The sequence below is a fragment of the Xiphophorus maculatus genome, chromosome 14, assembly GCF_002775205.1.
Source record: "Xiphophorus maculatus strain JP 163 A chromosome 14, X_maculatus-5.0-male, whole genome shotgun sequence".
In the NCBI taxonomy this organism is placed as follows: Eukaryota; Metazoa; Chordata; class Actinopteri; order Cyprinodontiformes; family Poeciliidae; genus Xiphophorus; species Xiphophorus maculatus.
Window position 1 is genome coordinate 26067300 of NC_036456.1, and position 15335 is coordinate 26082634.

At 37.8% G+C, this 15335-nt stretch overlaps 1 protein-coding gene across 9 annotated transcripts in view; it reads left to right on the top strand.

The window, feature by feature from the left end:
- Positions 1-14735, top strand: part of dysf (dysferlin) — a 90381-nt gene extending 75646 nt beyond the window's left edge. For all 9 annotated transcript variants that reach the window (XM_023345640.1, XM_023345644.1, XM_023345645.1 and 6 more), the window contains 5 exons: positions 5973-6072; positions 9710-9882; positions 10724-10833; positions 11096-11243; positions 11363-14735. In XM_023345640.1, the coding sequence (XP_023201408.1) occupies positions 5973-6072; positions 9710-9882; positions 10724-10833; positions 11096-11243; positions 11363-11422 (591 nt within the window). In that variant the 3' untranslated portion in view covers positions 11423-14735. The remainder of the gene's footprint in view (positions 1-5972; positions 6073-9709; positions 9883-10723; positions 10834-11095; positions 11244-11362) is intronic.
- The last annotated feature ends 600 nt before the right edge of the window (positions 14736-15335 follow it).

A 15335-nucleotide genomic window follows, 5' to 3' on the forward strand; every position in this document is an offset into this window, starting at 1 on the left:
CCCCTTGTGGATCAATAAAGTATATATTCTATTTCAACACGACAACTTGATTTAAGACACACTCTTTCATGTGTGTCTTGGAAAACAAACACATTTACAACACATTTCTTGTTACGTTCCAGTTGTAGTCGGAAAATGGGAAATTCCAACTTCCCAGTGGGAAAAATCAACGTCAATTTGTGACGACTTGTAAGGTGGACTATGTGATTCAATGTGGCTGCTCTTTCTGTGGGCATTTATCGTGTTATCATTTATCATAATACATTTCTTGATAAGAATTGATTTATTGCCACAATAAATTCCAATTATTATTTAAAGAACCCCAGAATTGTCAGTATTGTTGGTCAAATTAATTTCAGATATAAATTAATTTGAAAATATGATTAAATGCAGTTATTTTGTGTAGTTTAGTGACAAAAATAAAACTTTTTTATATGACTAGTGTCCTAAAGGAGCATAATTATGCTTTTTACAAGCATTGTTTGCGTTTGTGAGGCTTTAATTGAAGTATTATGCAATCACAAACATATAGTTACCTAAAAAAGACCAAAAAAAAATTGTTATTGTCACGTTTATTATTACCACAATAGTACAACTAAATATTTTGACAGATTTTTAACTCCATTTCACCCAGCACTATTTAAAGTCATGAAATCAACTTATTCTGTGTATAGTAATAGTTTTCCCATCTATCAAACTACACAGTTTAAAACTCTTGCATCAAATTTGAAGAAACTTTTGGAGTTGCAGCAAGGCGCAGTCAAATCGACAGAACATTTGCTGCATGTTTTTGCCGTTTTCCCTCTCTCCCCGTTTTCATGTCTCAGCGCCGTAATTAACAGCCACTGGACCAACAGCAGTCCAACCATCACATCTGCAACTGTGATAATACGACAGCCGCAGAACGCGGCGGTAAATTAAAGGTAGACGTTTCATAATATCAGGAGTTATGGATCAGAGAGCTGAGTCAGACTGAGACGAGGTCCTCCCTTCTCGCTAACTAATCCACTGCTGCCTGCAATTAACAAAAATAATGATGTGACATTTCCACAAGGAGGAGTGGATGCCGCTGAAAGCCCAGAGACTCAACAAAAACATGCAGCGAGGAACTAAAACAACAGCAGCGCTCCGAAAGCTGGAACAACCAGCCGGCTGTCATGTGCTTTGCTTGGCCGAACGCCGAGCCTCTTTAGCCGCTCTCTGCCGACGTGTTTTACAGCGCCGTTCGCGCGCTCTCACCAGCATCTTCAATCAGGGAGCAGCTGAAAAGACAACGGGGAGTTTTAAATGAGACTCTGCTGGGTGGAGAGAGGCGGCCAGAAATGGAGTCCATGGAGACAGAAACCTCAGAACGAGGGATCAGTGGCGTAACGTTGGTTTTACGACTGGATCTACAGAAATCTGGAGAAACTTTTTATCATATTTGAAGATAATTTACCTTAAAGTTTTATATTTTCTATTCATTATCAATCACTTTACCCAAATATCTCCTAAAAACATTAAGGGTGACCTATTGTTGTTCCTTGAACAAGTTAGGACACGTCTGTGACCTATACCACATGTGTCAAACTCAAAGTTCAGGGGCCAAATCTGGCTCACCATAGCTTTTTATGTGGCCCTCTAAAGTCTAACAGGACACCTAAATGTAACCTTCAAAATAACATTTCTGTTCTTAATATTGTTTTATTAATCAAACTGAATCAGTTTTTACCTGCATGCTGCCAAATTACATCAATGTGAAAAGATGCTCAGTATTTAACTTTAAGAAGTATTTACTTAAGGCAGAAATGGCTATTTATTCAGTTGTAGCAGTTTAACGGGTTTTATCAGTGCATTCTGCCACAACCAGCCCTTTGAGGACATTTGTGATGTTGATGTGGCCCAAAATGTAAATTAGTTTGACATCCCAGGCCTATACAAAACATATTCAGTGCATTTTTGCACAGAATCATTCTTTTTTTTTTCCAAAATATTTTTATTAGAATTTTCTGCTATATAAACATACAAGAAAAGAACATGAAAAAAGAAAGAAAAAAAATTTAACACAATGCCGTCCCTCCCCCCACCCCAAAAATAATAATAATAAAGAAAAACACACAAAACCCCAGGACTCACTATCTACAAATAAAGAAAGGAAATATTAAGTTTACATGTCACATTGTTCGATGAAATATAGGAAGGGGGACCAAATATTAAAGTCTTTAAGTTTTCCTTTTGTTATACAAGTCAGATTTTCCATTGCCAGGTTGTTGCTCAGTAGTTTGATCCATTCATTAATCTTTGGTCTTTCTGGGTTCCTCCATTTCAGAGCAATCAAATGTTTAGCCTGCAAAAGGCAAAAACTCACAAGCTGCACAGAACCATTCTTAGATAAAAATTTTTTTTTGCTCAGTTCTGCCTATTTTATGATGTCTTGTCACTTTAAATCAAAATAAGCTGCTGCTGGCCTCAACTTTCACACTACCACAGGAAAATGGCTGCAAACAGATGCGCAATTATACAACAGTATATCTTTGAAAAGCAGAAGTGGACAACCAAGTGGTTCCTGCACAACCTACATAAATGCAGCAAATGGTTTCTGGATGGATACTTTGGTACATTATTATTATCAGTTCTAGGACTTTAAAGCGATTGTGATAACGACTGAGTATATTCCAAAGAAAGAACCACTGACTTGACAAGCTGATAACGTTGATAAAGAGAGAAAGATAAGGAGGAATAATTGGTTTCTGGATGGTAAGTCTTTTCCAGCAGCCATTGTACAGCGGTAAAACTATTTAATTTCCCTGCAGGATCAATAACATATTTTTGAATTTGAAAACCAAGAGTTCTGTTTCGGTTGCTAGGCGACGGACGGAGTTCCGGAGAGGTTGCTAGGTAACGCCACAGTTCCTGTCAGTTGTGACTCAACATTCAGGAGGTTCTTGAACCTCCTGAATGTTGACTTGACTTGACTTGAACCAACGTTCAAGAACCTCATTCTTGAACCAACATTAAAAACATTTTAAATGTTTTAAAATTTTAAAAATTTTAAAACATTTTTAAAATGTTTAAATTTTAAAATTTAAACATTTTAAAATTTAAACATTTTAAAAACACCAAAAAACAATAACTTATTTTCAGAAAACAGCTGGATGTTTGTTTTTTTTAATACCTGGGAAGTCAAAAGAGAGTTTTGCATAAAGGTCAATTTAAACTATTTTATTTTTGTTAGTATCGGATAATACTTTGTATTTTTTACATCAATCTTTTATTCAAACTGCTGCTTCCTCTATAAATCTTCTCCAACGATCAATGGGATCTCAGAGAAGGAAAAAAAACAAAAAAAGATGGATTGAGGAAATGCTGGAGAAGAAGTTCCTGTACTTAGGACTCTGGCAACACCAAGAACGTGATTTATGTTGTTCAGCATTGTAGAGAACAGTTTCTCAAACTCACCTCAGCTGCTACTCATGACAGCGGTGGAGTAATAACTTAATGTACTTGGATAGAGTTTGTACTCAAACCAAGCCAGACGTTGAACACGCTTTGCCAAGGATCTAGACATTATTAGCTTCATACACACAGAGGGTGTTATGTTTACTCTGCTGTTTGTCTCTATTATCGTCAAGTGTTGGAGGCTCTGGGTGTTGGGGAACACAGCAGAGCAAATTAGATGGACTGACACAAATTTTTATTGTTTTAAAAAAACAGAAACAATCTAATATCGCTGTCTTTTCCTGGAACAAGGCTGCAAGCAATAAAGGCAACATTTGTTTTGCTGGGTTGACAGGAGGATGTATGTACGAGAGCAACTTCACAGATTCAGCTGATCAACACTAAGATAAAATAGCAAGAAGTGAGATTAGCAACACAGTCAAAAGAGGCTTTAAGTAAATATTTTAATATTACATTTAGCTGCACAATATATTGAATAACAGTTGCCATCACAACATTGGTGTGCGGAGTGTCAAACTCACAAAGAACAGCTTTTAAATTGTCTGTTTTTAGCACCATGTTAACACTCACGACAAGCGGTGTAAGAAAGGAGAGGAAATAACACATTGAGTTTTGATTAAACTTGTTAAAAATGTACCTTTTCGTTCATATTAGCTTATCTCTGGCTAGCAGTTAGCTTGATTTTGTCTGTTAGCTTGACGCTAATACTGTTTTTGAACTGATTGAGTTTGAAAATCCTTTGATTTACTAATTGTTTTGGAGCTAGCTAATTTAAAAAAATGCCAGCTGATAATATATTTTTGCTTTATTTTATGTGTTCAAAAACAAAATGAGCTTAATAGATACATTTACAGGATCCTATGTGCTGGCAGCCATATTTGATGGGAAACTTGGTTTTGTTTGGTGGTCTTCGACTTTCCCAGTCAGAATTCATCAAGGTTTTGTTCTTATTTTCACAACTGTGAATTTGGAAAACTTGACTTCTCAGGGCAAAGAAAACACACAAAAAGTAGCTGTTAGCTTCACTATAGTAGCTGCTGGTAGCTGTTTGTTTGGCTCCAAGTAGTTGCTGATGAGCAGGTAGCATGGGTAATTAGCAGTTAGCTTAGCTCTGATTGTTACAGAGCTTGACTTTGAATAGTTGTTAACTTGACTCTAGTTGCTGTCTTGATTTTGAGTACCTGTTAGCTTGACTGATTGGTTGTTAGCTGTACTCCAAGTACTCAAGCTAACCTGTCTCTGGTTACCAGTAGCTTGAGTCTAATTAGCAGTTGGCTTGATTTTGAATAGCAGTTAGCTTGACTTGTATTATCTGTTAACTTTGCTCCTAGTAAAGTTGCTATCGTGTCTCTTATTAGGATTAGCTGGACTCTGATTGGTAGAGTCAAGCTGCCTCTAATTAGCAGACAGCTGGAGTCTAATTAGTAGTTAGCTTGACTTTGAATAGCTTTTGACTCTAAGTAGTTGCTAACTTGACTCTAATTAGCTGTTAGCTTAAATTTTGCTAGCTGTTGGATATGTGATGAGGTTTCTTGCAATAGAAGGCTGAATTTGATGGTCTAAGTCCAGAAATCTTCTATATATGTTGAAAATTGTAGATTGTCAGGAAACATTGTGCAAATCTGATAATTATGTTGCGTAATTAAGATAGTTGGTACAAAATTCAGCAAAAACAAATTGTTAGTACTAAGAGCACAGTTGGATTAGGCTTTCCTTTACGCTGAAGCAACAACATAAACTAATAATTGTTCAAAACTTCAATAAAATGGGATCAGAGCATAATTTACAGCTGTATTTTTAAATTATTTGTGGCAAAGTAGGGAATGTTTTGAATAGTGAACCATCCTGAAATTATTACGTCACACTGGTAGGTTGCTAAGTGCTGCTCTTTGCTTTGTAGAAAACCCTGAATAATTTTAGGAGTAGCGACAAGCTGACATTTGCTACAAATCACTGCAGATCCATTTAAGTCCATGTGCGAAAACCAATATTTCTATCAACTCGACAGCCGGCAGAGTGTCGCAGATGGAAGGAGAGGAACCTTGCAACAGAGTGAAGCCGATTAGCACCAAGATGAGACTGGATCAGATCCTGTCTGGCTGTTTAGATGCAGGATCCTGGATGTGACTCTACACTCATAGGCAGAAACAGTGATGTCAATGCAGCGCTGCTCCAACCTGAAGGAAGGAACGTTGGACCAAAAGAAAACATCAGGACAAACATGGCGCCCAAACACAAACTTTTATTCTTTTTCTGACCTGAGAGCAGATAATCAATCATTAAGCCATGTTTGGGTTGGATTTTCCTTACAGCTTTAGTGTTTTGAACCTAGAAAACAGAATTAAAAGCTACATTGTGCGCAGTATTTACTGTCTTAAAGAGACAGTACACAATGAGATGTCACATTATGCTGGTAGACATAAACCCAAAATGTGTACCTGAAATGTTGAAATGATGCTTTATCTGCATGTTATGCATGGAAAATAAAGACATGATGTTCCTAATTATGAATCTTTTTCTTGTTTTCTGTGCAGGAACATTTCTGGAACATCAATAAAACTGAAACCAAGCTGGCTCCTAAACTCACCATTCAGATCTGGGACAATGACAAGTTCTCCTTTGACGACTACCTTGGTAAAAAAAAACAAAAAAAAAAACTCTAATCATTCATGCTTGTTTTACCAGTGTAGTTTACACCACTAAAGTACCATCTCACTCTGGAAAATGTTGAAAAATCCTACACTCAGCTTGGTATAAACCTCTGTGATCTAAATGTAGAAGCCCAAGAAGAAAGATGCAACAATTAAGATGATAAACGAAGAAGAAAAGTTAGGAAAATGTGCTTAAAACTGCTGAATGTAACTTTTATAACAAATATTCTTGTTGAAGCTATCATCATGTTGTGACAGTTTGTTACCAAACAATCTGTAAAAATGGTGTGCTAACTAGAAACAACCAATCAGAGCCAAGAGGCGAGTCCCAGTGCTGCCAATCACCCTAGAGCAGTCTGTTGCGAATGCTAAGGCTAGTTAGCATAGCCACCAATAACAGCGGATAAACGGTTTTTCTGTATCTGTAAGTTGTTTCTCTGCCATTAGGACATTTAACATCAAGTACACTAGACGGATTGACAGCGCTAAGCCCCGCCTTTTGGCTCTGATTGGTTGCATTTCTTCAGATGGCAATATTAGCTCAGGGAAGAGGTGGATGAGATCGATCTTTTCACAGATTATCTGTCTCATAACAAACTGTTACAACATCTGACAGTTTTAACAAATATGAAACAAATATATATTCTTTATAGAAGTTACTGCAGCTTTAACTGATTAAATCATCACGTAATTCAGGAGTAACAACATAATTTTATGTTTCTTTACTTTGTGTAGACATAGTTCTTATAGATGACACTTTTTACTGCAGTTCTTTGATAGATTTTGAGATTTCTACCTGTTTTCTTACGCAGCATTGTTTGCCAGTCTTTGCTGTTTTTATTTCTTTAGATATTTACTGACTCAAAAATCATTTGATTCATTTGAATAGTATGTCATCTTGTCTTTTCTGTTTTGAAAAAGACCGATGTGTCGCATCATATTGAACTTTAATGCAGTGATTTTGATTGATTAATTACGTCAATTTTATCACTTTTAATTGTTTAAACTAATCTTTACATACAAAAGTTCCTAGCGGGACCTTTCTATTCCCGTGTTTCTGGTACGCACATAAATCTGACGCACAACAACATCCACAACTAACATCGATAGACGACGAAGCTGCTTCTCTTGGCCAACTGGGAGTTAATTTTGCTTCAAAAAAACAATCTGATTGGACACTGGAAAAGACTATTATTGTGCTAAAAGGAGTTAGCATATTTGCTAAGCTAGTCAAGGATAAATTAGCACCTGAATGCTAACATGTAGCAGCATCACAGACGTCCTAAATGCTAATGTCAGCGTCCAAAGTTCACATTTATAAAAGTTACAGGAGTTCCTGAAACATTTGAAAACTGAGTTGCACCAATTTTATGGTTTAATAACATAAATAAAAAATTAAAAACAAAAAATATTTCTGTTGTTGAGCTTATATGATTGTTTATTCAGTAATTTAGTAGCAAAAAGTGTTTTTTGAAGTGAAAATGTTGCTTATTTTGTCAATGTTTTCAATTAAATTGCAATTAAATATTATTATTTAATTGCTTAAATTGCATTTATTTAATATATATTGTGAATGGCAGTAACAGAAAAGTAAAATATTCTCCACTTAATAAATTTACTCTGCCGTAAATTTGGATTTTTCTGTTTTAGATTATTCCCCAACAAGAACATTTAAACCAGGGATGAATAAAAGTGGTGGAAGTTGCACAAATGTTTATTTACATTTATTTAAATGAAACCAGTTTGTTTTAAAGATCATACCAGTTTTGTTTTCATACATTCCTGACATTTTATTTCTGCTGCAGAAACTCTTAACTGCATCCATATTATTTTCCCTCTAAGTGAATTAGAATCACATATTAGAGCCTTCTGGGAGAGACAGACACTTAAGTCAATTTGAGTTTGACATCCAGACAGATTTTCCTGCTTTCTGGCAACGGATTAGGGTGTAAACCAATCCCAGGAACCATATGTGCAATGTACGGACAGCTACTGTGATAACATTTATCTTTAGAATTAACACTCTTTCATTTCCACTGTGTCGGCACTTTTGGCCGGGAGGGAGACGCTCATTTTAGTTTTTTTCTCCACCGAAGTCAAGCTGTCAAAATTTTGCCTTTCCTTCACCCCTGACTCTGCCTCAACCCCGTCTCTTGAAATAACTCAGTTCGCTCAACAAAAAAAAAAGAAAAGAAAAGAGAAGCGTTCTGTGCTGCGGCTCGTTCTGTGCCGCGGCTCGTCCCTCTGCGGTGGCAATACGATGAGGAAGATGAAGAATCCAGATTCGGAGCTGTTCCTGTCTGTCACCGTCTCGCTCGGCTGCGGGTGTGTGGCCACCTCAAAGCATTTTTTCCGTGCCTGCCTGTCTGCAGCTCGTCGGCTCGAACCGCCGACGGTTAATCTTCCTGCGCGGTGTGAGGGTCAGACGCGAGCCGCTTTCCTGCAGACACGCTTCTGAACTCCTGCTAGCTCTGGAAAAACACTTCCAGTGGATGCCTGGTCTTAATGCAGACCTCCATACTTTATGTCAACAAAAACTAAAACTTTAATAACCAGCCTTCATCGCAGGATCACCTGTAAATCACTCACAAGCCAATTAATCATCATACGGACCAAGAAATGGATGTAATAAAACCAAAATCTGGGTTTTACAAAATCCGTCCTTGCTAACTGGGATCAGATCTCAGTTGGCCTTTCATTCTGGCCTCATCTGCTGGATTTACTGTTCACTTCAGACCCACTGTAGCTTCTGTTGATCTTTTTTCCTGATTGGTTTGTAGCTTGACTCCCAGCTTGACTTCTCCGATTAGCAGTTAGCTCGATTCTAATTAGCAGTTATATTGATTCTGAGTATATGTTAGCTCGACTCTAAATAGTTGCTAGCTTGACTTTTAGGAGACTCTAGCACTACTCTGATTGGTTGACTCCAAGTAGTCTAGCTACCTTGGAGACGTTGTTTGATCTTTTGCCTTCCCAGTCATAAATTAGCTTCAATGGTGTTTTTATTTTCACAACTACGAACTTGGAAAATGTAACTTCCCAGTGCAAAGAAAACACATCAAAAGTAGCGGTTAGCTTGGCTCTGAGTAGCTGTTAGACTCCAAGTAGTTGTTGATTACCAGGCAGCACAAGTCTAATTAGCATTTAGCTTAGCCCTGATTTGCAGTTATTTTGACTTTGAGTACCTATCAATTTGACTCTAAATAGTTGCTAGCTTGATTTTGAGTAGCTGTTGGCTCTGATTGGTTGTTAGCTTGATTCCAAGTATCCAAGCTAATCAGTCTGTGGTTAGCAAGCAGCTTGAGTCTAATTTTTAGCAGTTAGCTTGACTTTGGATCACTCTTAAGAGTTGCTAGCTTGATTCTGAGTAGCAATTAGCTTGACTTTTACTAGCTGCTGGCTTGGTTAGAATCTGATGCGTGATGAGGTTTCTGTTCATCAAAGTTTCTCCAGCAGCGGCACCACAAACATGTAATCCACCATTGTTGGTACCTATCATGTGTTAGGGTCATAGGTCAGGTTAGACGTTGAGCTAATATGTCAACCTTTTCAAAAAAAATAGATGTTTTTTGCTCTCCAGATGAATAATCTGGTCTCAAAATTGCTGTAAATGTGTTCAGGCCACGTGGCGATGGACCTGAACCACATGCTGCGTCCTGCTAAGTCCCCAGAGAAATGCACCCTGCAGACACTGGACCAACCCACGGACAAACTGGTGTCTCTGTTTGAACAGAAGACGGTCAAAGGGTGGTGGCCCTGCACCTGTGAGAAAAACGGGGAGAAGATCATCGCGGTGAGGAAACAAGCAGGCGCATTGATTTCTGTGTGACAGTGTCGTAGCTTCAGAAATTTGATTCTTTTTGTAACGACTCTGACTGTTCGGCTAACGTTTACACTGAGCTTCTTCTGCAAATGCGGAGTAAGATTTTAATTCCACTATACAATCTGTTACGTATTGAGAACAAAATAAAACATGTTACTCAGCAAACAGTAGACAATCATAAACTTAGCTACTAATAGAAATAAATCTCCAGTTTTATACTTATCATGGACCAAGGTATCTAAATCAAGGGGATATAATCATAAAACTGCTTGACTGCTTTAAGGCTTTAAAGCTTTTAACAGCCTTTAGCAGCTGTGATCTAACATCTTCTGCAAAGATGCTAATAGTTGCTAGCATTTATTCTAATGGTGGTTAGCAGTTGCACTCTTGGTAATTAGCATTTAGGCTAGCAACCAATAACAGTCACATTCACTAACTTAGAATTTGTCGCTAACGTAGAATTTAAGTTAGCGACAGTTAACCATCACACTGTCTAGCATTTAGGCTAGTAGTAGTTAACGGTCACATTAATGCAATTGAGCATTTAGGCTAATGGCAGTTAACGCTCACATTAACAGTAGTTAGCATTAAGGTTAATGGCATTTAACGTCACACTAAGGGCAGTTAGCATCTAGGCTAGCGAAATTACTCTAAATTCTTACTGGTGAATGTGAGTTAGTGCCACAAAATAAACAACCAAAACATTAATAATGAAATAAAAAAATGTTGGGATGTCTCTTTTACTAGTTAGATAGTCCTAGGTACCATATGTGAGTAACTAGGAGTCTGAAAATGAACGTTGGTGTTTCAGGGAAAGGTGGAGATGTCTCTGGAGATAGTGACGGAGCAGGAACAGGAGGAGAGACCGGCTGGGCTCGGCAGGGACGAGCCCAACATGAACCCACACCTGGAGGAGCCTCAGTGAGTCCCTCAGACATTCAAACATCTGCAGAAAAAATGAAAATATCCCTTCCTCACCTTAGCTCCTCTGCATCACATTAACAGTAGTTAGCATTTAGGCTAGCAGCAGTTATCTGTCATATTACTGATAGCATTTAGGCTAGCAGCAGCAGCCTAAATGCTAAACTTTCACATTACTGAAAGTTAGCATTTAGGCTAGCAGCAGATACGGTCTGTCTTACCTCGAGGCCGATGCTCCTCTTCCTCTTCGTCCTCCTAACAGGCGTCCTGAGACGTCCTTCCTGTGGTTCTCCTCCCCCTATAAGACCCTCAGGTTCATCGTGTGGCGGCGATTCAAATGGTTAATCATCCTTTTCATCATCCTCTTCCTCATTTTCCTCTTCCTCGGTGTCTTCCTCTACTCCTTCCCGGTGAGTTTCCGTCTGTTTCCCTTGGCAGGAGCAGAGAACAAGCTAAACTAACACCAAACAGATGTAGAAAATAAAATATGTCCTTAACATATTTTCACCTTTTTTGTCTGGTTTATTAGAACTATGCTGCCATGAAGATGGTTGGACCGTTTGGACCACCCAAAGCTAATGGTCTATGAAGAAGAAATGTGAGAAATGAGAACAAAAAGTCAAAATTATAATGGGAAAAACATTTTTGAAAGTGAAAATCATGAACCAAAACTCTGTACCTTTATTATATCCCCTACATCATGACCCAACACAGATTTATTTTAGCGTGCGCTAACACTCTGTTCTCTGATGAAACAATTCAGAACATCTGCATGATAAAAAAAAACAAACAAAAACATTTTTAATGCTTTAAGATGCAAAATCAAAACAGGCAGTAATCCAAAGATACTTTATTTATCCGAAAGAGAAATTAAATGTTGTTGCAGATGGGGATGCTGTGGTCAGGAAGAATCTCCACTAGCAGTCAGTCTTCCAACGCACCTGTAGAAGCCTCTGACTGAAGACTGTTCCATGACATCCTAACAGCTGAATAAACAGGAAGCAGAGGTGATTTTTCACAGTAAAACATCCTGAATGACATCGATTGTTTTTTGCTAGCAATGCTAATCCACCTAATTTCCTTTGCTGCTCCGCTTTAAGTAAAGCCGAGCAGAGAGATGCTGGAGTAGGGGATGTGATGATGTGATTCTTCTCTCTCTGCCTCCTTTTTCTATTCCTCTTAGATTTGAGGTCAAAGTTCAGGTGTTATTTGAATTTTTGAGATGCTAAACAGCTGCTTCTAGTTGTAAAAACAATACTTTGTTGCTATGGTTACGCATCATAATTGTCCAAAAGTAGAAAAAAGAAGGAAGAGCAAAAGCCTAAACTGTCCAGACTTGAAATGTTTCAACCAAATAAATTTTGAACAAAAGTAAGACGTTGGTTTGTTTTGCTCAGAATCTCGGTGAGGTCACATGATGCATTCGGGTGTTGTGGGATTTCTTATTAGAAACAAATTAATATCTCCTTTATTAGCATTTTCCTGTTTGTTTTCACTTAATCGTCTTTATTTAATTTAACATTTTTGTTTCTGCCTCTTTTGTCTCTTATTGTTAGTCGCCTTTCTACTCCAGGGGTGTTCAATGTGCGGCCCAGGGCCATTTGTAGCACTTACTCTGATTTTTTTTGTGGCACCCAACTTTTCATTTTTAATCGTCGTAAAGTTATTGACATAATTTGTTTGCAATTAAAAATATTAATTACAATTCAAAGTATTGTTTTTACAACCAAACTTTTAGAAACTTTCACTGAAAAGTTGATTGATCTGAGCATAAATCAGCTCTTATTTAATTTACTAAACTCTTCTAAATATGTAGCAAGTATTTTAGAAAAAGTGACCCAAATCCTGGTCTTGAATACATTTGTTCATCTCATCAAAAAATAATTTAAAAACTAAATTTTTAATGTAGAAAATTATCTAAATCCGTGTTAATGAATGAATAACATCAATTTCCTACAAAAAAACCTAAACAACCACGCTGCTTTATTCACTTGATTTTAGTAATTTGTATTTCATTATTATTTTATTGTGGTAAAATAAACACTAAAAAAAGCTAAACAAACTTTGAATCACAATCTGCATGTTTAAGTTATGTTCCGTCTTTGAGCTCAGCCTAAGTAACAGTAATGTAGCCTAGCATAAACTTGTCATTATCCGGCCTCTCGGTCCTCGGGGTTCAGCAGGTTAAGTCTCGGATTTGTTCTTGTTGATCTCAGAGCTTCGGGTCTATTAGTTCAGAGATGAAGCAAGTTGATACGAACTCATAACGCCGGCGGTGTGTAGCTCCTACAGCAGCGCCGGTCCAATAAAAACAATCAGAAACGTTTGGATAGTTTAAACATAAAAAAATTCCTAACAAATCTTTCCCAAGCTGGATCAAAACAGCCTTTAAATTGACCAAAAATGTTCAGAATCAAAAGACTAAAAATAAGCAAAACATCCAGATTTGGGAACGTAGCAGGATGCGTTCAGGCGCAGAAACTGTTTCGTTTGGTTTAGGCAGTGGGGGGGGGGTGAAAACTTTACACTCAGGTTTTACATTAGCTAAGTGGTGGGCACACTTCTGCTAATGCTACTAGCGCAATCCTAATGCCACTGCTAAACACTGCAAAAACACAAAATCTTAATTCATTTTGGTTTAGTTTCTAGAGCAAGTATCTTATTTAACTTGAAATAAGACAAACTAACTCAAAAGTTAATTTTCAGGAACATATAGAGGCTTGTTTTATGTAAATAATTCCTTAATATTGATGAAAAAGTTCTATTGACAGATTATAGCCAAATTCAAGGTCTGCATCCTTGGAAGGATCGGTCTACGTAGACCGGGTCCTACGTGATCCGGTCCAGCCTCCACCAACTGTCCCCGCCCCCACCTCAGCGTAACTCATGTTGCCTAGCAACCGTGACAGCGTGAAGCAGAGAGCGGCGAAGAAGAAAAAACAACGGAGCTCAAGTTTGTTTATTTGTCGTGCATTACTCCTGATTTCTGTATTATTCTTCACCTTTTATTGTAAAGGCTGTTCCGTAGTAAAAAATAAATCTGTTAGTTTGATTCTAAAATGTTCAAACATGTGTTGCACATTTCTACCAGGAATAAATATAAGCAAATTATTCATTTTCAAATACTCTCCAAATCTTGGATAAGCCGTTACAGTTAAATAAAACTAGTATGTTTGAAGGCTTAACTTTAATCAATCAAACCGATTTGCTCAGGAATAAATTAAATACTTTAGTAAACCAAACATTTTACAACTAGATATTACCTGTCTGGATAATATCGGTGTTTAACTTCCACTCATTGGGGAAAGCTAGCGGGAGTTTTATAACAATGTATCAGGAGTCAGGCGTTCTCCTCCGGTTTACCGAACCTGAAGCTCCCGGCCAGCTGGCAGCTGGCGAGGGGAGCTGGCTGTTAACGCAGCGGGAGCAGACATGTCCGAAAATATCAGAGCAGGTTACGTTTTGGTGAACCGAGCAGATATTTGAGACTAACACACTGACATTCTTGCCTAAAAACATTGTACAAAATCACAACGTTTTTAGTTGTGTCATTTAAAGTGTAATTTAACAAAATTATTTGCCGCTCTTCACCGCTATTGTCGCTCTGCCTGATCGCCCGGTTGGGACCTGCAATGAATTATGGGATATGTTGGGCCGTGAAAGATACACCGGACCCATCCTTCAAATCTGGGGAAAAGAAGGACGCATTTGGAGGCTGCATGTGAAGGAGTCTTTGAATCCAGACAGGCCTTGTCGCCACGCTATGATGTAATCTGCCTACAAATCCATCCTTCGAAGGATGCAGACCCTGAATTCGGACACAGCTTATTTCACTTTTAACATGGGGAAATGTCTTGTTATAACTGAAATAATCCGCCAGTGGAACTAGAACTTGGTTGCTAGGTAACGGGCTGGCCTTGGCTGCGGTTGCTAGGTAACGGCACCAATGGAACTAGAACTTCCTCATCAATATTTAGTAATTATTTACTTAAAACAAGCCTCTGTATCTTGCTGAAAAGTTGTTTGTAAGTTAACTTGTCTTATTTCAAGTTTACTAATGCATTTTCACTAGAAACTAAACCAAATTATTTGGTAATATTCTGTGTTTTTGCAGTGCAGAGGTTAGCCCACCACTGTTGAAAGTGCTTTTTGTGACAACAGATTTAAATATTTGCAGGGAGTATTTTGTGTTCTTGTCTAGAAACACTAAACATCCTTTTTTATTTAGACAATCCTGCTTCTCACTTTAGCTTCTTCAGATGCCTTCAAAAATTTAAACTCAGAGCTGTTGTCTCCTGATTTTCACGGCTGTCAGTGAATGCAACGTGCCTTGAATAACTGATGGAAAAAAAGTGACCTTAAGAGTTGGTTTTATTTTGAAAAGTTATGTTAGATTTTGTGTTTCTGCATGAGACAAATCTCTTTGCTGTTGTTGCTGTAAAATATGAAATGATTGAAGGCAAACAGCCAGAATGTATTCTGACATGATGTGTGTCTGACCT